This window comes from Schistocerca americana, chromosome X (genome assembly GCF_021461395.2).
Source record: "Schistocerca americana isolate TAMUIC-IGC-003095 chromosome X, iqSchAmer2.1, whole genome shotgun sequence".
In the NCBI taxonomy this organism is placed as follows: Eukaryota; Metazoa; Arthropoda; class Insecta; order Orthoptera; family Acrididae; genus Schistocerca; species Schistocerca americana.
This window is the reverse complement of record NC_060130.1, coordinates 246,974,808-247,002,741: the sequence shown is the minus strand read 5'-3', so window position 1 is coordinate 247,002,741 and position 27,934 is coordinate 246,974,808. Positions and strand designations below refer to the sequence as shown.

The window sequence follows — 27,934 nt, the reverse complement described above, 5'->3', positions numbered from 1 at the left end:
AAGGGTAAAGCCATGGGTCGTAACACATCTGAAATGTAACATCCACTGTTCAAAGTGCCGTCAATGCGAACAAGAGGTGACCGAGACATGTAACCAATGGCAGCCCATATCATCACGCCAGGTGATACGCCAGTATGGCGATGACAAGTACACGCTTCCAATGTGTGTTCACCGCGATGTTGCCAAACACGGATGCGACCATCATGATGCTGTAAACAGGATCTGGATTCATCCGAAAAAATGACGTTTTGCCATTTGTGCACCCAAGCTCGTCGTCGTGTACACCATCGCAGGCACACCTGTCTGTGATGCAGCGTCAAGGGTAACCGCAGCCATGGTCTCCAAGCTGATAGTCCATGCTGCCGCAAACGTCGTCGAACTGTTCGCGCAGATGGTTGTTGTCTTGCAAACGTCCCCATCTGTTGACTCAGGGATCGAGATGTGGCTGCACGATCCGTTACAGCCATGTGGATAAGATGCCTGTCAACTCGACTGCCAGTGATACGAAGCTGTTGGGATCCAGCATGGCGCTCTGTATTACCCTCCTGAACCCACCGATTCCATATTCTGCTAACAGTCACTCTATCTTGACCACCGCGAGCAGCAATGTCACAATACGATAAACCGCAATCGCGATAGGCTACAATCCGATCTTTATCAAAGTCGGAAATGTGATGGTACGCATTTCTCCTCCTTAAACGAGGCATCACAACAACATTTCACCAGGCAAGGCCAGTCAACTGCTGTTTGTGTACGAGAAATCGGTTGGAAAATTTCCTCATGTCAGCACGTTGTAGGTGTCGCCACCAGCGCCAGCCTTGTGTGAATGCTCTGAAAAGCTTATCATTTGCATGTCACAGTACCTTCTTCCTGTCAAATAAATTTCACGTCTGTAGCACGTCATCTTCGTGGTGTAGCAATTTTAATGGCCAGTAGTGTACTTATGTGGGTTGGTGACCTCACACTTTTCATAATTTTGAGTCAATTGCCACTTATCAGAACATACATATATCTTGCCTAAATCATTTTGCAATTGGTTTTGATCTTCATCTTACTGAACAGTAAACGTCAGCATCATCTGCAAGCAATCCCAGAAAGCTGTTGAGATAATCACTTATAACATCTGTACGCTTTCTTGGGGACTACCAAGTACCATTTCTGTTCCACTCTACGTCTTTCCATAACTCACTACAAACTGTGACTTTTCTGACATGATACCACGAATCTAGTCCTAGAACTGCGATGATACTTGACAGGCACACAATTAGAAGCCTTTTTGAGGAACAATGTCAGAACCTCTCTGGAAATATGGAACTACATTCAAATTCCCTGTCAATAGCACTCATTAATTTGTTTGAATTAATAGAGTTGTGTTTCACAAGAATGATATTTTCTGAATCCATCCTATGTGTCAATATATCTTTTTCTTCTAGGTAGTTCATAACGTTCGAACACAGTATATATTTCAAAATATTACTGCACATTCACATCAGTGATCTGGATCCATAATTTAGCAGATTGCTTCCATTTCCTTTCTTATGTATTAGTGTGATATGTGCAACTTTCACGTCCTTAGGGACGTGATCTTTCATTAACCAAGCAGTTGAATATGACTGCTAAATATGGAGCTATGTATCAGCATATTATGACAGGTCCATAACTGTTATACAGTATGGGCCAGGAGACTTGCCTTTATGATGTGATTTAAGCTGCTTCGCAACACCAAGGATATCTACTTGTAAGTTGCTCTTGTTGGCAGTGGTTTTCAACTCAAATTCTAGAATATTTATTGTGTTATCTTTGGTGAAGGAAATTTCGAAAACATGTTTAATATCTCCAGTTTAAGTGGCGCTTTCATCCGTAACATAACAATTGTTGTCGCACAGTGGATATATTGAGTGGGCCCTGCGGCTGGTGTACTTTACATACAACCAGAATCTCTTTGGTTTTTCTGACAACTTTTGAGACAGAGTTTTGTTGAGGAAACTATTAAAAGCATCTTGCATTTGTTTGTGATAAATTTTAATCCTCTGTAAAGCATGGCAACCTTCAATATTTTTTGTTCTTTTAAATCACACTTTTTTTGTTAATTTTGCAACTTTGTCCTGACCTGTCTCTTATTAATTTACTTGGTATAAATGTCTCAATTGTCTTCAGTACTATTTCTCTCAATTTAAGCCACATCTTGTGCACACTTACATAGTTAGTTTGAAAGGAATGGACACTGCCTCTGAGGAAAGTATGAAGTGACTTCTTACTGGTTTTTTCCTCTCTCCTTTTTCTTAAATAGATATATTTTGCATTTATTTTTCATGAATTACGAAGTTACAGTATTCAGTCTCACTATCACAGCCTTGGTATCACTAATCTATACACCCCTCATGATGCTCCCCTATCTGGTGAGGATTATTTGCTGGTAAGAGGTCCAATATGTTATCAAAACAATTTAAACTTTAAATGGGATCCTAAACTAATTGTTCAAAATAATTTTTGGAGAAAGCATTTACTACAATTTCGGATTATGTTTTATGCCTACCACTGCCTTTAAAAATGTTTTTTCACCAACACTTCGAGGATAGATTGAAACCACTACCAACTGCAATTGTGTGCGTCAGGTACGTATTTGAAATGAGACTCAAGTTCTCTCTGAACTGTTCAGCAACTTTTTCATCCAGTCAGGAGGTCAGAAAAGGAACCAATTTATTAATTTATTCTGGTTGTCAATTGTAACTTCTACCAATGCTAATAAACACCAACTATTTACTTAAATTTCACTACAAGACAAACTACTTCCAACTCCAACAAACACACTATCAACAACTGAATTTAATCTGGTGTTTCTGAACACCACTAGGCCCTTGATAAAAACTTCAACTGAACTCTCTTTCGATATCTGTACTGATTTCAGCTTTAGTGCTTTTTGTTAGCACTTGGAGCTCTGGATCTTTCGCCAACACATTTACGATAATTCACTTCTGTCATACCTGTGGTTCCTAGATCTACCCTCACCATATGTTTGACCTGCTCCCTTTCGGGCTGAGCCCCTGTTTGTACTTTTTTAAGACCATCTAATCTAATAAACTGTCCAGCCCACTCTAAGACATTTCCCACAACCCATGTAGCTGTCTTGTGTGTGTAATGGACACCTAATCTATTACGCAGATCTTGACACCTCTCCACCCTATTGCTCAACTCAAGGAATCTGCAGCTTACACAGTTGCAGAACGATCTGAGCCTCTGATTCAGACCCTTCACTTGGCTCTGTACCGAAGGTCCTCAACTGATGCTCTCAACAGTGCTACATATGAAGAGTTTGGCCTCTATCTTGCAAGCAAGACTGGCTGTCTTTACCACTTCATATAGCCGCTGGAAATCAGAGAGAATTTCTTCCAATCCAAATCAACAGATGTTATTATAACCAACATAAGCCACTACCTGCAGTTGGCCGCACCCTGCATTCTTTGTAGCATCCTGTAGGACCTGTTACACATCTGGCATGAGTCATCCCTGATATGTACACAGAGTGCACACTGGATTTCTTCCCCTCCTTGGCAGCACTATCCTTAAGAGGCTCCATCTAACACTGGAGCTCCCAACTACCAATAATCCCACCCTCTGTGAATGTTTGGACTTTGCAGGTCGAGAGGCTTCCACTGAAACATAGCAACTGACTGCAATTGGCTCAGCATCTTAATCAGCCACAGATCGCGCTCGAAATCTGTTTGTCACACAAACTGGGAATGCCTTTCCATTGGTCCCCAGAAAGTCTTTCACCGACTGCCACACCTTAAAAGAAACTCCCACTCTAACACTGATGAGGAGTCAACCTCAATGTGAGCAGTAACTGGGCCAGCCACAGCAGTGGCCTGTTCACAGGACACATGAGATGTGCTAGAAATCCCTTAGACCCCTCGTTCGATGCAACAACCTCAAGCTACATGACCAAAGCCACATTACCTGGAGCTGTGAGTGAACAGTCACCAACTCAGGTCACATTCAAACACACCATTCACAGTTCCCACCCATACTGAAGACAGTGTAACTGTAAATGAATATGCAAAAAATTTGCAATTTAAACTACAGAAGCACACAGACAATGCTAAATAAGTAACTCATTTGGGATCAGAAGCTCTTAATATAATGAGCAAACAATCTACTCACCTGGTACTACTCGTACATATGCTGGGATCTGGCTCTGCTAAATCATAATACACTGAGGAGCCAAAGAAACTGGTACACCTGCATAGGGCAGCCACAAGCATGCAGATGTGCCACAACACGACCTGGCATGGACTTGACTAATGTCTGAAATAGTGCTGGAGGGAACTGACACCATGAATCCTGCAGGGCTGTCCATAAATCCGTAAGAGTACGAGAGGGTGCAGATCTCTTCTGAACAGCAGACTCCAAGGCATAGCAGATATGCTCAATAATGTTCATATCTGGGGAGTTTGGTGGCCAACAGCAGTGTTTAAACTCAGAAGTGTGTTCCTGGAGCCACTCTGTAGCAGTTCTGGATGTGTAGGTTGTCTCATTGTCCTGCTGGAATTGCCCAAGTTCATCGGAATGCACAATGGACATGAATGAATGCAGGTGATCAGGCATGATGCTTACACATGTGTCACCTGTCAGAATCGTATCTAGATGTATCAGGGGCCCATATCACTCCAACTGATGACAGCTCACATCATTACAGAGCCTCCACCAGCTTAAACAGTCCCCTGCTGACAAACAGGGTCCATGGATTCATGAGGGTATCTCCATACCTGTACATGTCCATTCACTCAATAAAATTTATAACGAGACTCGTCTGACCATGCAATATGTTTTCAGTCATCAACAGTCCAATGTCGGTGTTGACAGTCCCAAGTGAGGCATGAAGCTTTGTGTTGTGCAGTCAATAAGGGTACACGAGTGGGCCTTTGGCTCCGAAAGCCCATATCAATGTTGTTTCATTGAATGGTTCGCACGCTGACACCTGTTGATGGCCCAGCATTGAAATCTGCAGCAATTTTCATAAGGGTTGCACTTCTGTCACGTTGAACGATTCTGTTCAGTTGTTGTTGGTCCCATTCTTGCAGGATCTTTTTCCGGCCATAGTGATGTCTGAGATTTAATGTTTTACCGGATTCCTGATATTCACAGTACACTCGTGGAATGGTCATATGGGAATATCTCCACTTCATTGCTTCCTCAGAGATGCTGTGTCCCAACACTCATGCGCCGACTATAACACCACGTTCAAACTCAATCAAATCTTGATAACCTGCCGTTGCAGCATCAGTAACCGATTTAACAACTGTGCAAGATACTTGTTGCCTTACATGGGTGTTGCTGACTGCAGTGCCGTATTCTGCCTGTTTACATATCTCTGTATTTGAATACGCATGCCTATACCAGTTTATTTCGTGCTTCAGTGTATAAAGACCACTCACGGATCAGATAGGCCTGTTGTGACTGGCCGACTGTTGCCTACAAAGCAGTATGAGGAGGCATCTATGATCCTGGGACATGCAATCAGCATGTTGCCAATCTCTCCAGCCATTATTGCCAGTAGGTGAGTCTGGATGATTCTCTGCTTTTATATTCAAGCAGATCCTCATTTGGCCTCATGAGGCTGAGTGGATCTCATTCCAGACCACCCTTCCACCGAAGACCTGCGGAGATACCAGTAATCGAAGCCGGGTCCTTCAGCACCAAAGGCAGAGACGCTAAGTATTTGCCTGTGCAGGTGGTCTCTAAACTAAATTATAAAAAAGGAGTAGGGAGTTTAAATTATGGACTTGTATAGCCTTCATAGATTCTGGAGGGACATGGGATATGGTACAAGCTGTGAACTATTAGAAAAGTAAAAGTCTTTCCAAAGCATTTGATAGGCTCTATCAACAGTCTTTATAGAAAACACTAACATTAAAATAAAACTCGACACACACCACTGCAGCAGTTTACCTGTCTACATGGCTGAGGTTGTCAATGCATGCTTCTGCGGTGGTGCTCAACCTGAGGGTACGCTGGTTCGAACCCTGGAGTTGGAAAAAAATTTCACTGCTAGTATTTGGCTGACAAGGGGAGGAGAACTGGTAGTGTAAAGTTCCTGATCACCAGACTTTGTGCCAATGTCCTAGTTTAAACACCAAACCTCTCCACAGTGCGTCATGAAGTGAGGGCATGTGACGTGGACGATGATCCATCTATTAGATGGGGACATTAAGTTTGGTGGCCCTCTTGGTGCTATTTGTGAGAATTAGACTATGTATTGGCACCGGGCTTCACCCTCTCCCTTCTCTTCACCACCACCACCACCACCACCACCACCACAACACAAACATTACACTTCACTCTACACACACACACACACACACACACACACACACACACACACACACACACACACGTAGTATTACAAATATTGTAATGGAGCATGTTTCAAATAAAAGACAACCTCCTGCAGCCAATAAAACCTAATCCAGGTACAAAACAAGGTTGTAGGCATTCTCCAACACTATTTTATGTTTATAATGATGATATTCTCAAGGAATGGAGTTTTGAGGTAAGACATGTCATTCACTTCAAGCAAAATGGGTATAACAACAACTTTTTATTTACTGATGATTACATTACTGTTTATGAAAATAAAGATGACTTTAAAAAGGGCATCCACCCCACCCACACATACCCAAAATTCTTTAAGAAAATGGCACTGACTACAATATTCTATGCAAGTGAAATTAAAGTTCCCTCTCAAAATGCTAATTTCAACATGCAAGCAGCTGAAATGAAGTTTCTGCTGAAAGTGAAAGGTTGTACTCTCTACACAGACAGAGGAATCGAGACACGAGACAAGGGTGGTGTTCATAAACTAAGTTATAAAATAATACAATACAAATAAAAATGGAAAAAACCTTTTGAAGCAAATGTAAGGTGATTGATTAACTAAACAAGTAATGCAATACCATACAATTGAGTAACAGGAAGTGGGGGGATAGAACAAGCAGACATCGAATCTGTGATTAGGATAATGGAAGATACTGAAATATATTAAAATAATTATGTTAAGCAGAAGCTGAATGCTATTTTTCACTAACTTACCTTGTAATCTTTTATTTCAAAGCTACAAGAATATGGTTTGAATTCTGGACTACTTATTCGTTTCAGTGGATCAATTATGGGGCTATATTTGATTGAAAACTCTGTCTTGATAGGTGGTGTATCATCAGTGTCACCAAGCACTAGCCCCCATAAAAATGAACACTTTAATCCAGTTTTTATCACCTGAAAGATAAATGGTAACGACTGAATGCCAAGTCAAACATTGTAATAACTGTATATAAAGCATTAGTTTTTCAGCCAGCAAGGTTGCACTTTCTATGTATCCATAAACATGTCTCAAGAACAAAAGACAGTTACAAGCTAATGAGAATTCACACATATTTTTGTCTTTCAATCACTGTTTTTATTAACTCTAACTGACTGGCTTCCGGTAGTGTCGGTCATCTTCCAATCGTTTCTTAAAATCTCAACAGACCACTATCAGTGAAACTGGGAAGTTTATTTTCTCCAAATAAGTATGTCCAGTTCTACTAAAAATTTTCTTGTCTATAAAATGGAAGGTACAAGAAACATGAATTAGGTACAGTTAATAGTGCCTGAGAACTCAACAACCAAAAATCACTACACACACAACTTGCATTACAGCATGGCTAGTGTTCTGAAATTACAATAGCCCAGACCTACCCCCTCAACTAATACACACAGCAGCTGTTAGCATGTAGTGAGCCTATATAGCAGTTGCTGTTTTGCCTACCCTACTGGCATAATTCTTAGGTCTCACACTGACTACGGATAAAAAGAAAGAACTTTATGAAGGATGCTTCAGGCTAGTTCAGATAGACTGTTCATGAAATTCAAAGAGTAACTACACACAGTATGCAGGTCAGAAAAGGAGACTGACAGAGAACGTGACAAGATGGAGCACTAACACTATACAACACAAAATGCAAACTTACATATTTCAAAGAAAAAACTGAATGAGACAGAAATCTTCAAACTGAATCAGAATTAGTGGGAATCTTTAGTTAAGGAAGCAGGGGAGATATGTTAGTGCGTACCAGATTTTAACAGTGAAAACAGTTATTTTTCTATTGTGAATGGAAGCACTGCCTGAGTACTCCAGCACAGTATTTTACAACTTAAAATCTCCTATTACTAGCTTAACATTAATATCACCATTGTCTGGTATGGTGACGTTATGTTCAAAGTCTAATAAACTTGAAAACTTTCATTAGAAAATTGTAGATCACAAGTCACTATCGTGGAGAAGGATGCTGCATTGTTTGGAAGGAATCTGCAGAAATAAGATCTCACACTCTGCCAAACCGAATCACCACCTATTGTTCAACTACCACTGAATAAGCGTAACCCAGCACCACTCCGTGTGCCTGATCTCCAAGTACACATTGGCAATACAAATCAATGTTTTCTGTGGACTCTGTTTCTTCTTCGGACATATTGGACACAGTTTGTCTCACACATAACAAATTATACTGGTCCCAGAGTGATAGTTGAATTAACCCGCACTATGTTCCATCGCACAAGAATCAGCTAGTTATATGCCGTCCCATACCCCATTCTGGCTTCACTTTTATGTTCCCATTGGAATTTCACCCCACACACGTATCAAGTAATGTTGCATAATAGCAGACTTTTGTTTAAAGCAGTTCACTGAAATATCCTGGAACACGAATTTCAGTTCTCTGCACTGTTTAAAGAAACTTTGAATGCTACTATGAAACCATTCCTGTATATTCCTTCTGGAATTCAACTTCTATCTCGGTATGCATACTGCCATATTGGTTTTTCTGGATATTCACAATGCTGAATTGAGGAAGTCCTTGGATTAGTTGATGGCACAGGACTATAAACAAATCTCACTAGATCGAGCTACCACCCCTACTACAGCATCCTACCATATTTAACTTAACATAACTATTCCAGTGACTTCCGTCCTGCTAGCGAAACTGATACTGGGCCAGTCTATGTACTACTGTTTCACATGGACATTATGTAGCAGAACACTGCAGCCACTCCAGCTGACTACGACGTGCCTTGGCCAAGTTCCAGTGCAAAAGTTAATGATGACTTACTTTTCTACTATCACAAACTATAATTTCGTAATCCCACTTATGATTGATTTCTTATAATTAAAAATGTTACTTTTTATCTGTCTTATGAACTGTTCACTTTTGTGTTCTTGTGTAATTAAAGCTTAAAAATTATTAAATTTCAATATCTGCTCATGTGATCAAAAATGCTCTGTCATTGGCTGAAGCTATGTGTATGTAATAGGAGTGTTAGCCAAAGCTACTACTTTTTTGCACTTTTGCTGCAGAAAGTTTAGCTATTCAGTGATGGGAAATGCATTTACAACTTTTAAGTAACTTTGTTAACACTAATAGTGGAAACCTTTCTGAAGCTGATGCATTTATGCTACATCCAATGACAGCAGTGACATGTGCAAGGACGGACATCCTTTTCCCTACTCCCTGCATCATCATTAAACTTATTTAAAACTAAGGAATTGTAGATCATTTTATACAAGTGGGCCCACATCTTATACCTCAATTGTCATCTATCAGTCAAGAAATACAACCCAAAGCAGAATAAAATTCTTAGTGAATCTTAGTGCAGATTTCCCAGTATACAAGGCAACCTAGTGTAGGTGTGACTGTTGTTCGGCTCTGTGGTGCAACGGATATTATATCTGACTACAGAACAGAGCATTTTAGGGTTGAATCCTGGCATGGTCATAAACTTTTTAAAAGTGTTATACGAAATACGAAAATAGGATTAGGAAGAAATCATTGTAGCTATTGTTTCGACAGTGGGTTGTATTATGCATAGCTTTGCATTAATTTTGGTCAGAGAAATAGACAACTGAGAATAAATATATTTAATTTGCATACACACAATTTACTCACAATTTGCCTGTGGTGAAGGTATCACCACATGCCCACAACAAGGTGTAGGATGATGAGGTTTTGTATGCGGAAAGTTATAAAGCATTTACACCAGCCATGTAACACAAATGTATGGGCTATGATGTCTGACAATGGATACTAACATCAGTGTCCGAAATAAACTTAGTTTATCTTTATGTATGGTGATGAAAATTTAAACAATAAGGATCCTAGTTGGCCAGTACGAAGAAAAAAAGAAAGGATTGTTTCCAATAAGGTAAAAAGTGTGTAGTCACATTAACTAGAGATCATCTTGAAGGTGACGTGTGTGAACAGCTATTTGGAATGTAAGCACATGTAAACAGCATGGACAACTCAACAATACCATGTTTCTGATCGACATGGTTAAGTTTTGTAATTGTGACTCACTTTTCATAAGAGAGGACTGTTGAGTCATTTACAAATTAAGTTAAAATAGTTCTTTGGTACAGATTTGAACCACAAACCTATTAATAACTACTTATAAACAATACCAGAGAAGGAAAGTTGCTACTCACCATATAGCGTAGATACTTAGTTGCGATAGTCACAACAAAATACTTTCCTTCTCTGGCATTGTTACATTCCATTCTGGATTTTCCATTGTTTACTTATAAACAATTACAGACCACCACTCTATCAACTGCACTAGCAAACAATGAATGTAACTTTTCGTATAATGACAGTCAATTCTCTTTACTTTCATTGTGAATTTAGTTTTGTAGAATGATGCTGTCCTTCCTTGCAACAGTGGCAAAGCATATATCGGAGGTGAATTTATGTTAACTTGTGAATTCAAGACTTTTTAATTTAGTTAGGGAATTTGGGCACTGACTTCGTAGCATTTTGCCAGTACAGTGCAACCACATTTCACACATTTTCTCATTCTTTGGAACACTCAAAAACAATTTTTCAGGCATTTTTATAGATTTATTTGTACAATGTGGTACTACACATCATTTGTTACCCATATTCCTAAATGTAAATTCCAAACCAAGATACCACTGTGAATGAGCTTTACGACAATAGGAGCGATGAACCTGCCAGTGACATCATAGGCATCACAACTCAAACTGAGCATTTCAATGGGTTTCAAAATTTTTGGAATTTCACTCCCCCCTCCCCCCTTTTTAATAATCAAATTCAATAGGAAAGAAAGCAAGTTATGAGCACAAAATATCACAATGATGTAAGATGATTTCCAGAAAACAGTCTAATACCCTATTGGTGCCCCCCTCTGGTTACCTGGTCACTGTAAGGACATTGGACACTGTGTGTGTGTGTGTGTGTGTGTGTGTGTGAGCGAGCGCCCTCACAGTTCTGTGTCGACAATGGTAGTCATCGCATGGTGATGCAACAATTATAGTACTTGCGTAGGTTTGAATTATTAAATGAAATTAAAATACTGTTGCCCCTAGATTTAAGACCCCATTGAGATTGTCACATTCAACCATGTTGAATTCTTTCACAGGGAGAGGAGGAAATATACAAGGTGCCCCCACGCGTTGGAGATGGGCAATTTTTGTTATTTAAATTTTACAGAGAAGCACCTTTTACACCCAACACCTTTTAGCTGATGTGACAACGATCTATCAGTTCCTGTCACAAAATACTGAGCGAGGTGGCACAGTGGTTGGAACACTGGACTTGCATTCGGGAGAACGACAGTTCAATCCCGCGTCCAGCCATATTGATTTAGGTTTTCTCTGATTTCCCTAAATCGCTTCCTTCAGGCAAATGCCAGGATGGTTCCTTTCAAAGGGCATGACCGACTTCCTTCCCCATCCTTCTCTAATCCCACGAGACTGATGACCTCATAGTTTCGTCTCCTCCCCAAATCAACCCAACCCCCTCATGTCACAATAGGTTGACTCTTAGTCAGCAAGGCCACCTTGCTAATCAAATCACATCGTAAGATCACCTAAATTGAGAGACAGAGAGCTCTCTGAGCCGTGACCATAGAAGTTTCTCTTTTCTGTTCCCAGCCACTGCCCAGTGCACATGCTAAATGGCCTAGTTCCTTAATCTTTGCATTTTTCCCCACCCTTCGAGATGGGTTTGGGGCTACTGGATTTATCTTCTCTCATTCCCTTGGCAATTCTCACCATTTAATTACCATGGGCAAATAAACTGATACAATTTCTTTTTCTGAGCTTAAGTACCATATACATAACAATTACATGCCCATAGTGCTTTCCAATCCTGCTGAAGCTTCCAAGGGTGTGTATACTTACTTAAAAGTATCTTATGTACAATGAACAGGCTTTACTCTCCAATTAGAATAACACATGGTAGTGATGATGTATCTGTACTGGTAGCACAAGTCCTGAAGTAGTGACTTCTCTTTAACCAAGAGGTAGTACGATCACTTTCATTTGCCTTTAATGCTCGATTCTCTCAGTTCATCAACTTTACATCTGAACCTGTCAAGATTTCTCAAGAATCAATAAGGGTGTCCCCCACAGTCTGGAGTGTTATGGAGATCACTGATGTCTTTATGTTTGCTTACCACTGTAAATGACACAGCACTTCAGATATAAGAAATGTATCTTCAGGCTTCTCTTACATTTAAATGATGATAAAAATAAAATTATCGCTGATATGCCACGTACTATTGGTCAGATTTCTCTTGATTGCTGGGTTACCTAGTTCTGAATCTGTTTAAGTTGTCAGTAGTCTGAATACTTCGGGCTGCTAGTGGTTAATGTCCAGACACTGTCAACATTACAGATCCAACAACAACAATATTATGATTACATTGTAGTAGCCTCTGTTGCAGTTAGTGAATATCATATTGTGGTACTGGGCTTTGAAACGTGTGATGAAGAACTTTCAAGCCTGCTGTGGGACTATGACTCCTGAGTTAAAGTTTACTAAATGAGGAATGAAGGGAAGAAAATAATTAACAATGTTACTTAATGCTGCTTTTGAGCACTAATACAAGATTCGTATCAATTGGTACAAGTAGAGGAAATGAACATATTTTGGTATTTTTTCAAGCCGTGTGTTTACGACTTCCCTGTGTCACTTTTACATTTGTAATGATGCTCTGTATGAGAGACATATCACACCTGTAGTGTCAGCATTATGTGAATTAAGCACAACTTGCTCTCCTCACACTACTTATCTCCCTATGACAGTCTATGTGCTGTGTGTATGACAGTCTATGTACTGTGTGCTGGCTGGACATTACTTCCACCACCCTTGCAACCCCCTCCCCCCTTATCCCATGTACCATAAGCAATTCTAAGCAGTTAGACACACAATATTGCAAAGAACATGGGAAGGAAGGAAGGAAGGTCAATATCCAACTGATCACGAGGACTTGAAAGAGCATTAGCTTGAATTAGGGAAGGAAATCAGATGTGTTCTTTTTCAAAAGAATCACCACAGTAATTGCTTTAAGTGATGTAGGAAAACTGCAAGGAAACTTTAAACTTGATAACCAGATAAGATTTGAGCCCTTAGTCCAGTGCCTTAATCACTGACTTACCTTACTCTGTAAACAGAATTTCTATCTCCCAAAATGTATCATATTCACACTGAATCCTGGATTACAGTCGCTGCTTTCTTTTTTACATTACTTGCATTGAGACATTAGGGAAGCAGTTGTTGATGATCAGGGAACTTAGTATCACTTGGGAGATTTACAGGTCTGCAGAGTAAGCTTTTCTCTCCCTGTTGTGTCAACCAGTTGCAGCTCAGACACACAGGTAACATATTTTGATGGCTTACCAGCTAGCTTTGCTATCCATCTAGATATTCAGCACAGGTACGATCAATATGCCAAATACGTTGCTATTTAACACTTTACTACACCAAAATCATGAATGAAAATCGTTCAGCAGAGGGCGTGTAAACCTTGTATTTTCACTATGCTGTGATTTTGTCTGCATGTGTAGTCTGCTTTGAATGACTTTTTAAATGCTTTTATGGAATTTCCAAGTTTTATGATCTCAGTTCAAGGTTCTCTCAAATGATAGAACTGAAATCAAAAAGCTTATATTTTTCACCTCATTGTGTGTCCTGCAGTATGATTTCCAGGAGATAGTCACATATGTATTTCAAAAGAAGATATACTGATTTCTAACACATTTACATACGAAAGCCTGAAACTATGAATATAACTGTTTCAATAAAACAGTATTTAGAAAACATATCAAACTACATAAAAATTTATAAATCACTTTAAACACTTACTAGTTTCTGCCCAGCAGTAGGATTATGGGAAAGCAACGAATGATCTTTATTCCCCTTAATTACGAGCTCTGGATCCTTCAATTCAATCATCTGCTGGTTTAGACCACATACAACAATTTGAATGAATTTGTTAGCATGTTCTGTGTAAAGACGGCATGATGTCTTGAAAGACGGCTGAAAGTGCAGAGTAATATTCTTCTCTTCTGATGTCCAAGGTAAATGCAAGCTCACCTATAAAACAATGGTACATAAGAGCAACACTTTCAATCCTGTGACTGCAATAAACTAAAAATGAAGTCACTACATTTGTAATTAGTATGATACATACACTGAGAACTAGATTTAATTTATACTTTGTAACTATTGGTAAGCCTTTGTATGAGACTGAATTTCTCCAATTTGACCCTCACAATCACTCTGTACAACACATATGTGGGAGGAAATAAGGTGTGGATAGACTCCGTAACCTCTTTATCACAGGTGCCTGCAGGTTCTCGCACTCGTAGGGGCAGAAGATTTTCCCCACACGTGATTTAGACACACGGGAAAGGCATACAGCGTTCATAGTAACAACGACCAGTGAGTGTACCGTGTTCATAGATTTGGAGGTCAGTATGCCAGTTAAAAATTATGCATCCTCTGAACATACAAGGATATGTTTGCTTTAAAAATCATTTTCTTTGTAATGCGAAACAGACACTTTTCCATCAACATTAGGGGTCGTATGAAAGACTTGATGAACAGTATTTGTTTTGGCTGACTCCAGCTACACATTCCAAAAATGAAACTGCACTTATCTGCCCAAAAATGAGAGAGAAAATGTGCTTGATGTCTCTTAGGAGGGCCTCCATTATATAAAATATGTTACATTATTTTCTGTTGATATCACAAAAATCCTACTTCATTAATAAATTGTTTTCTTGCCATTATAAATTGTTTGATAACATAAAAAAATCTGATGTTTATTTTGCATAATATTAATGGCTTGTGCAGTGAACACAACTGGATTTAAATTAACAGTTCAGTAAGAAACACATCACTATGTTCAACTCTGTAAAGTTGGTCAAATTTACCTTCACTGCAATCAAAGCTTTGTCAAACACATTACATGCTACACTCTTCATTAGGATTGCAGAGTGACACCAAGAAGCAAGCATTCTATCCATTCACCTGCAATACGAAACCCTGGCAACTAATTTTTATCTTTCCTGAAGTAAATTCAAAACCTGCACATCCTGAACCTTGTGACATACGACATGAATGAAGCCTGGAAAAACAGGCATCCGTTGAGGCCGCTAAGGGACTGGGACTACTCACTTCGAAGTCATTATCATTTCAACTTGTTACATTCAAACCGTCATTACTTCTCTAATTGTCAGTCACTACTTAATTACCGCCACGCCACATCAATCGATACCTGGATAATTAACATCATACCCTGCTGTGCAATATTTAAGTAAATACCAATTAGCAATAGCTATTTGATATTTATTAAGATATGCGCAAGCAGTACTCACTAGGAAGGCAACATTTCTGAGACAATACGCACATGTTTGGCTATCCTTCATAATGGGACTGCATACCCATGTAGTAGTTTCGCCACTCAGTACATCAATATCTTAATTCCATTTCATTATAGCTGGCATCACTATTTCTTTCCTTATAAGCTACGCATTGTCACAAATACTGAAATCTCCAATAGTCTGGCTATAGAGATATAAATTTAATGTTGCCTTTTTCCATAATGGTATTGTGGTGTAATTCATTTTTTGAAGATTACGTCATTTTTTTAGATTTTACTTCAGTTTTTTATACATTTGCATTTAGTATCTACTTTTGACCCAATAATTCATTCTTTTATTGCTGGCAAGAACGAATGATGCAGGTGCTTCTAGGAAAAACACAAAACTTCCCAAGAATATATTCGTACATGTGGGAAATAAACTGACAGTTTATCTACTCATTTTCATTGTCACATCAATTACTGTTATTAACTTTTACTAGGTATGGGTATTGAAACAAGAATTTAAATGTCTTGTATGAATAATATACCAAACTTTATGTCAATTTGTGAAATTTCATGTGTCAATTTTTTATAGTCGTTTTTGAAACTAAATGAAAATATTAAAGTGCGTGCTCCAGTTGACTCAGCATATGTTGAAAGTTTTTCTAGCTACTAGCACATATTATATGACAATAGATGTTCCATCACTTTTGAGAATGTCTGCCTGCTGGCCGTCACTGCAGTTTATGGCTTTACAATGGCTATTTCTTAAAGAAAACCTCTTATAAAGTTTTCATTACTCTAGGTCACTTTACATACATTTTGTATGATTTTTAGATTGTTTTATCGATATTTTCAGGTCGTTTGAGTGATAATTTTCAAGTTACCTCAGCTCATTAAAATCTGGGCCCTTTTTCATCTTCATAAACAAGATGAATTCACTCTACCCCCCCCCCCCTCCCGCCCCAACCCCACCTTGCAATTACCTTATGCTCTACAGCAGTGTTGTCCTTCACTGGAGGCATGTCAGCCAATACCTTCATGAGCATTGACTTTGTTTCAAATGGCTGTGCTTCAGGTAGACAAACAGTCACCTCATTTGAGAGAGGTTCGCTGCTGTCCTTTAACTGCATACACAAGCCTCTTGAAGTTCTTAATCGAATGCATGTTCCCTGGAAAATAAAAGTAAATAGTGTATTTGAAATGTGATACACCAAAACATTTGTTCCTATTTTTGAGTGAATTGTTAGCAACTCTATCTAGCCACTATGAGTAAGAAGCTAGGAGTTCACCATTGTCAGCTTAACAAATGCCAGTTAGCCATGGTAATAATTTTACTTAAATGGAGACTGAAAAAGAAGTCATGTGGTAAGAAGTCTGTACACCATACTGAGTGTTATCTGTATGCTATCAGGTTATGATATATAGAGAGTGTAAAAGCAGACTCACAGTGTTGTTATCATAAAAGGTGTTTTCAGTCAGCTGGAGTAAAACTGGTGTTCAGTCAGAGAGACTTCACAGAAGTTGCATATGCTCATCTCATACTGCCTTTATTACTATTATTATTAAGTGGGGATGTCAGGGGAAAAAATGAACTCAAACTAGGTTCAAGAAACAAGAATATTGCATAAACCAAATATTAGGTGCAATTGTAACTACTTCAGAATGATTCAACGAAGGCAGGGAAAAATCCTTAGTCACGAAATGTTTGTTTTGCAAAGAATGTAACTGCATTTTATTTAATCACAGGTCAGGTCAATCTACTCTTTCCAATGTTTTTCCTGATAAATGGATTGGGCAATAAGAAGTAAAATGCAGAACACAATGAAGCAGAGAAGTAACAGGGTGTATGAATTCTTTGTGGTGGGACAAGAAAAGAGTGGTTAGACTAATGGCTGAATCTGTCCTATGCTATGGTTCAGAACTGTGAATTATGAATTCTGACCTCAGGAGATGACTATTGGCTGTGGAAACGGATTATTTTTGAAGGAGTACCGGAATATCAAGAATCGAGAAAAAAAAAAAAAAACTAATGATGAAGTAAGAGCTGTGATAAGGGCGATTGAGACAAGTGATGGAAATAATTGAAAGAGAACCATTAAAGTGATGTGAGAATTTGTTGAGAATGCCATCTCATCGGTGGCCAAAGAAAATTTCTGAATGAAAACCATCTGGCAGATGTAAACACAGCAGAGCATGACACTCTTGGAATGACTATCTTCTGCCGCTGAGCAGTGTGTCAGCAGTGCGCAAGTAGCAGCAAGTGGCTTATTTAGCATTCATATAAGTGTAGTAGTCAAGTTGAAAATTTGTTTGAGCGCACTTGTTTAGTTAAATCTGTCAAATCATTGTGTAGTTTCGTAATTAGCATGGGCATATTTGCATTTTAATGTATGTGACATGTGAAGTCGCGTAGTCGTCTGTCATTTGTTTATTTCTTTCAAATAATCTTTTTACGTTACTGACAGTACAGTTAGCCTTCTGCCGCTGAGCAGTGTGTCAGCAGTGGGCAAGTAGCAGCATTACTGCATTTACTAGGCAGTCTTGTATTTTAATAACCATTTAAATTTTGTGTTGAATTGTTTGTGCTCTCTGTAGATTAGTTCAGATGTTCTTTGCACAGCAGTATTCAGCATGGATAGGGACTGAGACTGCTGTGTTCGCATGCGGGCTGAGTTAGCATCCCTTTGCTCCCAGCTTCAGGTAGTGTTGGCTTCGGTCACACAGCTTGAGGCTGTTGCCAATGGGCATCACTGTGGGGGTCCAGACGGGGGTTTGTCGGGGACGGCCAGGTCGTCCCATGCATCCCCTGATCGGACTACGGCTGTGGCTGCCCGGGATACTGCCAACATTGAGGCTGACCCGTCACCCGTGGTAGAGTGGGAGGTCATCTCGAGGTGTGGCAGGGGGCGAAACACATTCTGGAGGGCTGAACGGAAGGCCTCTCCAGTTTGTCTGATGGACCGGTTCCAAGCTCTGTCTCCGGCTGATACTGATCTTCGGCCGGACATGGCTGCTTGTCCTGCTCCAGAGGTTGCCCCTCAGCCTGCAAGATCTGAACGGTCACAGAGGGTGGGCTTACTGGTAGTTGGGAGCTCCAACGTCAGGCGTGTAATGGGGCCCCTTAGGGACATGGCAACAAGAGAGGGGAAGAAAACCAATGTGCACTCCGTGTGCATACCAGAGGGGAGTCATTCCAGATGTGGAAAGGGTTCTTCCGGATGCCATGAAGGGTACAGGGTGCACCCATCTGCAGGTAGTCGCTCATGTCACCACCAATGATGTGTGTCACTATGGATCGGAGAAAATCCTCTCTGGCTTCTGGCAGCTATCTGATTTGGTGAAGACTGCCAGTCTCGCTAGTGGGATAAAAGCAGAGCTCACCATCTGCAGCATCGTCTACAGGACTGACTGCGGACCTTTGGTACAGAGCCGAGTGGAGCGTCTGAATCAGAGGCTGAGACGGTTCTGCGACCGTGTAAGCTGCAGATTCCTCGACTTACGCCATAGGGTGCTGGGGTTTCGTATTCCGCTGAATACGTCAGGAGTCCACTACACACAGCAGGCAGCTACATGGGTAGCAGGGGTTGTGTGGCGTGGACTTAGTGGTTTTTTAGGTTAGATGGCCTCGGGCAAGTGCAGAAAGGGCAACAGCCTCAAAGGGTGCAGGACAAAGTCAGGACATGTGGGGACCAAGCAGCAATCGGTATTGTAATTGTAAACTGTCGAAGCTGCGTTGGTAAAGTACCGGAACTTCAAGTGCTGATAGGAAGCACTGAAGCTGAAATCGTTATAGGCACGGAAAGCTGGCTGAAGCCAGATATAAATTCTGCCGAAATTTTTACAAAGGCACAGACGGTGTTTCGAAAGGATAGTTTGCATGCAACCGGTGGTGGCGTGTTTGTTGCTGTTAGTAGTAGTTTATCTTGTAGTGAAATAGAAGTGGATAGTTCCTGTGAATTATTATGGGTGGAGGTTATACTAAACAACCGAGCTAGGTTAATAATTGGCTCCTTTTACTGACCTCCCAACTCAGCAGCATTAGTGGCAGAACAACTGAGAGAAAATTTGGAATACATTTCACATAAATTTTCTCAGCATGTTATAGTCTTAGGTGGAGATTTCAATTTACCAGATATAGACTGGGACGCTCAGATGTTTAGGATGGGTGGTAGGGACAGAGCATTGAGTGACATTATACTGAGTGCACTATCCAAAAATTACCTCAAGCAATTAAACAGAGAACCAACTCGTGGAGATAACATCTTGAACCTACTGATAACAAACAGACCCAAACTTTTTGACTCTGTAAGCACAGAACAGGGAATCGGTGATCATAAGGCCGTTGCAGCATCCCTGAATATGGAAGCAAAAAGGAATATAAAAAAAAGGGAGGAAGGTTTATCTGTTTAGCAAGAGTAATAGAAGGCAGATTTCAGACTACCTAACAGATCAAAACGAAAATTTCTGTTCCGACACTGACAATGTTGAGTGTTTATGGAAAAAGTTCAAAGCAATCGTAGAATGCGTTTTAGACAGGTATGTGCCGAGTAAAACTTTGAGCGACAGGAACAACCCACCGTGGTTCAACAACAAAGTTAGGAAACTACTGCGAAAGCAAAGAGAGCTTAACTGCAAATTTAAACACAGCCAAAACCTCTCAGACAAACAGAAGCAAGCGGATAGGCACTTGGTGCAGGGAGTGGCAACTGACCCTTAACATATACAAATGTAATGTATTGCGAATACATAGAAAGAAGGATCCTTTATTATACGATTATATGATGGTGGAACAAACACTGGTAGCAGTTACATCTGTAAAATATCTGGGAGTATGCATACGGAACGATTTGAAGTGGAATGATCATATAAAATTTATTGCTCGTAAGGCGGGTGCCAGGTTGAGATTCATTGGGAGAGTCCTTAGAAAATGTAGTCCATCAACAAAGGAGGTGGCTTAAAAAAACACTCGTTCAACCTATACTTGAGTATTGCTCATCAGTGCGGGATCCGTACCACGTCGCATTGACGGAGGAGATAGAGAAGATCGAAACAAGAGCGGCGCATTTCGTCAGAGGGTTATTTGGTAAGCGCGATAGCGTTACGGAGATGTTTAGCAAACTCAAGTGGCAGACTGCAAGAGATGTGCTCTGCATTGTGGTGTAGCTTGCTGTCCAGGTTTTGAGAGGGTGCGTTTCTGGATGAGGTATCGAATATATTGCTTCCCCCTATTTATACCTCCTGAGGAGATGACGAATGTAAAATTAGAGAGATTCGAGCGTGCATGGAGCCTTTCCGGCAGTCGTTCTTCCCGCAAACCATATGCGACTGGAACAGGAAAGGGAGGTAATGACAGTGGCACGTAACGTGCCCTCTGCCACACACTGTTGGGTGCCTTGCAGAGTATAAATGTAGATGTAGATCAACAAAATAACAGAGCGTCATGGTGAACACAAGGAGGATGCCCTGAATAGAGAGGCTTGCCAAAAGGTAACAGAGTTACAGCAAAATGTTGTTATTAATTGATCCTCTAATAATAAGTGATATTAACAACAACAATATAATGTTTATGACACTAATGCTGGTTGTCCGTCTATGTTACCATAACCTCTTCACTGTACGCTAAACATTTTACACCAACAAATCTGTTTGGTTGATTTGCGAGGAGGGGATCAAACAGCGAGGTCATTGGATCTGCAACAAATTTCTTTTAAAGTTGGAACAGGTGGAAATCATAGGGGGAGAAATCTGATGAGAAGGACAGATATTCCAACAAGTCATACTTCCAGTCTGTCATTTTCACAAGCACCAAAGCACCTTAGGTAGCAAACACAATGGCCTGCTGGAAGAGGAGGAAAGGAAGGGAGCCACGAAGATCATTGGATAAGCCCAGGAAAAGGAAGAGGATTATCTTTTACACTCATTTTCAGCCAGCATTCAATTACTGTAGTTCCCTTATGATACGAAGGTTAGTTACTCTATTATCTGAAATGAACCCTGCACTTTTTTTTTATATGTATAAGGTAATAAGGTGGTATCTGTTTCATACACAGTTAACTACTGAGTGCACAATAACATATAGTCTGTTTTATCAGTGTTTTTATCAATTTTGGGATGGCCTTCACAGCAATCAACTAGAAGAATATATGCACATGTTTGAATTCAGCTGTCCAAATCTTAAGTGATGCTAATGTTGCACCAAACTCCTTATAAATGTTCACCATCTTTGAATGACCTAAATCAACAACAAACTTTACAAAGTAAGACATTTTATGACAGCATTCTATCTCAGTTTATCAAGTTCAATTAAACACACAACATGACTACTTCAGAAAACCGTATAAACCACATTATTTTGCAAATCATGTTGACATTTGACTACTGAAATTTCATGAAATGTATAAATAAAAAAGTAACAAAATTACACTGATATCAATGCCATCTGTGCTAGGTGGAGAAATTTTCCCCTTGCTCTAATATTTTGTAACATGATTTTATAGAGTCTGCAGCAGCAGCATTGGTGACTGGAGGAGCGTAATGAGGTTTCATAGAGTGATGATCACCAGAACATCATGTAGTAACCCCCCCCCCCCTCTCTCTCTCTCTCTCTCTCTCTCTCTCTCTCTCTCTCTCTCTCTCTCTCCCCCCCCCCACCCCCCACCCTCTCTCTCTCTCACTTCGAAAACCAGTAATTTTTCGACCGAAGTATTACATGCATGCCAGAGCCGTTCACCCAAACATCCAAAAACACTATTAATAATGTTTCAGCGTATCAGAACATAGTGGAAAGCCATTCTCAAAGATTAAGCCCGCTAAAAATTCCAAAGGAGGTTCTTTAAACTATTAATTACTCATGACTTGCCTTTGGAATGAATGATAATGGCTGTTGATTGTTGTAACATGTACTGCACATTCCAGTCTTTCAGACAAAGTTGTTGGAGAATGTTCATGAAAGATAATACTTACAGGATACGAATGCATATATATAACCTTGGGCTTTTAGATTAAGTACACCACTCGCCTCCTGTAGGTACACAATTACCAATACTTGTAAGTCAATGTTAAGGACAAGAGTTGAATAGCAAAATTCTTCACTGACTGACATGGCTACATCTTCCTCAATTCTTTCACTAATTAGGGTTTCCATTTTGTTGAAATTGTAACGTTGTAGTGTCTTAGTACAGAACACAACATTTCTTCTACAACATAACTCTTCGAAGTTGACACCGTGATCTCAGTGCCTCAAAAGCCTTTTGTTTCTGCACATACTGACACTACCATAGTCCGGCCTGAGAGAAACATACGTATGTCCTTTTCTTTACTTTGAACAATCTAAACACCTTAAATACCAATCGAAATACCTAAATGGAAAGATTTATTTTGTTATATTTTTCGTGTATCATCTACATCAGAAAAATTTAGTTACAAAGAAATTTGGCTTCCAGTGGTTACTCTGGCAAAAAAGTTCTGGTGCTTATTTTAGAGTAGCTGGGATTTAGAGGAAAATTCTATCATGCTGATGTTATACATTTACAAATACCTTATATTAGGAAGTATCAGTACATAAAAAGTTACTTTCTCACCTCATCAATGGAAAAGCTTCCTGACGAAACTGTGAGTACCATCTCTTGTTCCAGTCCTGCGAGCAGATCCTTTTCACCTTTGTTAAGACTAACTGATGAAGGTTCCCTTACTACTCTAAAGCTTAAGCGAGGTAATATAATAGGTGACAGGAACTCCAGTTTTCCTTCCACCATTAAAGACAACTGACCAAGCTGATAAATTCCCTTTTGTTGTGCCTTGAAAGAGAAACAGAAGACATATATTATTCATTAAAAATTGAAAAACTGTGCCTGTACATGCATTATGTACAATATTTATCAACAAAAAAAATCTCAATCTATACCATGCATATAACGGTATTGTCTCTCTAATTTTTGAGAACAAAATGCTGCTCAGATTCCAAAAAAGAATATTTAACTAAAAGACATTTTGAAGTTTTCCACTTCGGATGCTTTTGACAAGTGTTCATTTTATTACATCTTGCACAATTGGCCAATTTCAGCCTTACGGGCTTTCTCAGGCACAGTCTACAAAGGAACAGATCAAAGATACAGGACGCATAAGTACGGCTTACTGATGTACAAAAATAATATTTCGTAATGAACAGCCTAAAATTGTACATAGAGCTGTCAATGTGTTGTAGAACCATCCCGTTATAAAATAGCAGATAAAGCTGATCAGGAAGAGAGGACGAATATATATGCATCAGAATTAACGGCAGAAAGCTTACTACATGCAGTAAGTCATCTTCATAACTAATGCTACATTAAAGGACACTAAATGTGCTTGCTTTCATTATTGGACACCAGTTGTCACTGCTATCCATGTGGGGAAACAGTTGCAGCAAAGATACAACAATTTGAATCAGTGTGTCAAACATTATGTACTGTATGTTATTAGTACACATTAAAAACTCAAAATTGAAAAACCAAATCCAGAACAAACAGAGTGCCAAGGCATCAAATGTGTCTGCAGAGTGTGGTGAAATCCAGGAAAAGGGGGGAAAGAAAGTCTTTATTACATTTTGGGCATAAAGTAACTAGAAATATAGCTCTGCCAGTTGGTACACAATTAGAATATAATCTGTGACTACATAACTAGCTACACGTGACAAATTGCCTTAGCTAGAAAGTGACATTTATGACTTAAAATAGCTTCCACTCAAGTCATAATAGTTATTGTAACATATGGATTGCCAAATGACGCAAACATTAAAAACTCAATAATGTAAGAAAAGATAGATTGCTATCTATCATAAATATAGCACAGTAAGTTGCATACAGCAACCATTAAAAGCTTTTGGTCACACCCTCTGCTGGAAAAAAGAGAAACCCACCGACTCCGGCGGCTCAGGCTAGAATGTAGCTATCACATGGGATGGCAGCAGCAATCTGGAGGGGGGTGGGGTGAGGGGTGGTGAAGGGGAAGGGATAACACTGTAGGAGCACTGTCTGGTGGAGCATGCAGGAACTAGAAAGCCAACAGGTACTGTGTCAGGAGGTTGTGGGGCAGGGAGGTGGGGAAAACTGAGCACAAAAGGAGAGGAGCAGGAAAGACGGGCAGGTGCATTGGCAGACTGTGTCAAAGAGTGTAGGAGACGGTGCTAAGTGGAGATACAGCACGTGGAAAAAAGGGTTAAAAAAAGACATCATAGAGATACAGAAGTGTAGATCCAAAACTAAAAATTAAATCGCCTTCACCATTTTGCTTTGGCGGATAAACAGTAAAATGTGGCCGACAGCTCGTGCTTCATTTGCTAAAATGGCCGATAAACCACACAGCAAACCCAAGCAGGAACGTAAATGGTTAAAAAATGGGCATTTCGTCAGGAAGCGGCATACATTTAAAATTTGAGCACAATGTGTAAAAGGTGGTGGGGTAGCACCACTTACCAAATGACGATGGCTAAAAAGGCAGTGGCCAATATGCAGCCTAGTTAAATTGACCTCCTCCCAGCAGGAGGGCCGAGAGGTGGTCATCCAAGCTGCTGGGAGAGGGTTAATAAGCCAGAGCTTATTCCCGTGAAGGAGGGACCATTGGCGATGCCAAACAGACACCAATTCCTGACAGACAGTAACACAGAGATCATCAGAGGGAATATAGGTGCTCGCGGGCTGACGTACAAGGACTGCAGCCTCGTTTCCTGCCAGACCGACATGACCAGAAACATCAGACCGTCTCCACCAAGAGTGAGCAAGTGACAGTTTTCCCAGACCTGCTGTACTAAGGGATGGGCGGTGTACAGCACACACAGACTTTGAAGGGCGCTGAGTGAATCTGAGCAGAGGACACAATTGAAAAAGCTGTGTCACTGGATGTACTCCGTGGCCTGATACACGGTGAAGAGCTCGGCTGTAAATACTGAGGAGTGTGCCAGAAACTGATACCGAAAGACACGGGTGCCAATGACGAAGGCACACCCGGCTCCACGGTCAGTCTGAGAGCCATTCAGTGTATACAAAAGTACTATCGCAAAGTTCCGTGCAAAGGTCGTGAAACTGAAGGCGATAGACTGAGGCTTGAGCGAATGAAGGCCAAGGTTAACATGGGCTGCTTCACAAAGCCAAAGTGGTGAAGGGTTCACATCCACTGAAAAAGTTGCAGGTAGTGTGAAGTTAAGCCACCATAGCAAGTGCCGAAAGCGGACTCCGGGAGGTAACAGAGAAGAGGGACACACCTCGTACTGACAAAGGAATCATCAAAGGAGGAGGCATAGGATGGGTAGCCACGCACGGCAGACAAACGGCATGCATACCTGCTGAGGAGAAATTCACGGCATTAGGACAGTGGTAGTTGTTCTGCTTCAGCATACAGACTCCCAACCGGTTTATTGTAAAAGGTGCCCATCGCCGAACGGATGTCACGATGGTGGATAATGTTGAGACGGGCTAAGAGGGATGGGTGTGCAGATGCATAAGCAAAGCACCTGTAGTCGAGTTTCGAACAGACACAAGGGACCAGTACAAATGAAGGAGGGTGGTTAGATTGGCACCTCAGGAAGTACCATTGAGGACAAGTACGACATTGAGGAACCTCATACAGCGGGCTGCCAGGTAAGGCACATGGGAGGACCAAGAGCGTTTCCTATCGATGATGAGCCGCAGGAATCTTGTAGTTTCAATGAATGGAAGGGCAACAGGCCCAAGGTGTAAAGATGGTGGGAGAAACCACTTGCTTCGCCAGAAATTCATACAAACGGTTTTGTCAGTAGAAAAGCAAAAGCCGTTGTCGATGCTCCAGGAGTAAAGACGATCAAGACATCACTGAAGGCACCGCTCCATGAAGAACTGCAATAGATGGCAAAATTGTGAACAGAAAGGGAGCCAGAGATGCCTGCCGGGAGACAGGACATTACAGGGTTAATGGTGATAGCAAAGAGGATGATACTCAGGATGGAACCCTGAGGTACACCGTTTTCCTGGATAAGTATGTCCAACAAGGCAGAACCCACACACACCTTGGAAACTCAATCTTTTAAAAATGCCTGCAGGAAACAGGGCATGTGGGCACGGAAGCCCCATGTGTAATGAGTACGGAGGACGCTAGTTCTCCAGCAGGTGTCGTAGGCCTTCCCCAAATCAAAAAATACGGCCACAGTCTGGGATTCCCACTGAAAACCATTCATGACATGGGTGGACGAAGTAACGAGATGGCCAACTGCAGAATGCCGCACTCGAAATCCACACTGTACATTAATCAGTAAATTGCGAGGCTCCAGTCACCATACCAGCCGGGCATGAATGATAGGTTCCATGACCTTGCAAACACAGCTAGTATGCGAGATGGGGCAGTAGCTAGAAGGAAGGTTTCTGTCCTTACCAGGCTTACGTATGGGTACGACGGTGGCTTCACGCCAGTGTCCAGGAAATGTGCCCTCTGCCCAGATGCAGCTGTATGAGTTAAGCAGAAAGTGCTTGCCCACAAGAGAAAGGTGCTGCAACATCTGAATGTGGATGGCGTCTGGCCCTGGGGTAGAGGGTGGGTGGGTAGATTTGGGAAGAGACCAAACAGCGAGGTCATCGGTCTCATTGGATTACGGAAGGATGGGGAAGTAAGTTGCCATGCCCTGTAAAGAGGAACGATCCTGGCACTTGCATGAAGCAATTTAGGGGAATCACGGAAAACCTAAATCAGGATGACTGGACACAGGATTAAACCGATGTCCTCCCGAATGCGTGTCCAGCGTGCTAACCACTGCGCTACCTCGCTCGGTCTGGGACGGAGGATCAGGATGAACTGAGAGCATGATCTAGCTCCCTCATAGTAAAGGCGGCATTGTAGAACTCGCAATTCGGAGAAGAGAAGGGTATCACCTGACTAGTTTTCGAAGGAGGAAGGCAGGATGACAGTGGGAAAAGCTCGAAACTTCTGCGAAGTGGTGGCCCAAGGTGTTGGAGATACCAAGAGGGTCCACGATAACATCATCTGCTACTGTCAGGACGGAAATTGGGGAATGGATCTTGGTCCCAGAGAGCCATCGGAGGTTGGTGCACACAACAGAGGAAGGGGTGGAACTGTTAAAAGAAATAGTGAACGAAATCCAGCTAGCTTCTTTTCCTATCCTGAAGAACACAATGGCACTTTGCACACATCTGTTTATAATGAATGCAGTTTGATCTCATTGGATGAGAGCATGTCTCTGTGCACAAATTGCATCGCAGCATACCTCAGT

At 40.9% G+C, this 27,934-nt stretch overlaps 1 protein-coding gene across 1 annotated transcript in view; it reads right to left on the bottom strand.

Annotated features, from left to right (window-relative positions):
• Window positions 1-27,934, bottom strand: part of LOC124555562 (trafficking protein particle complex subunit 10) — a 163,903-nt gene that overhangs the window by 28,714 nt on the left and 107,255 nt on the right. Inside the window, exons 14-17 of the mRNA XM_047129518.1 lie at window positions 23,283-23,498; window positions 16,686-16,871; window positions 14,196-14,426; window positions 7,090-7,272 (exon numbers count right to left, since the gene is read on the bottom strand). Coding sequence (XP_046985474.1) covers window positions 7,090-7,272; window positions 14,196-14,426; window positions 16,686-16,871; window positions 23,283-23,498 — 816 coding nt within the window. The remainder of the gene's footprint in view (window positions 1-7,089; window positions 7,273-14,195; window positions 14,427-16,685; window positions 16,872-23,282; window positions 23,499-27,934) is intronic.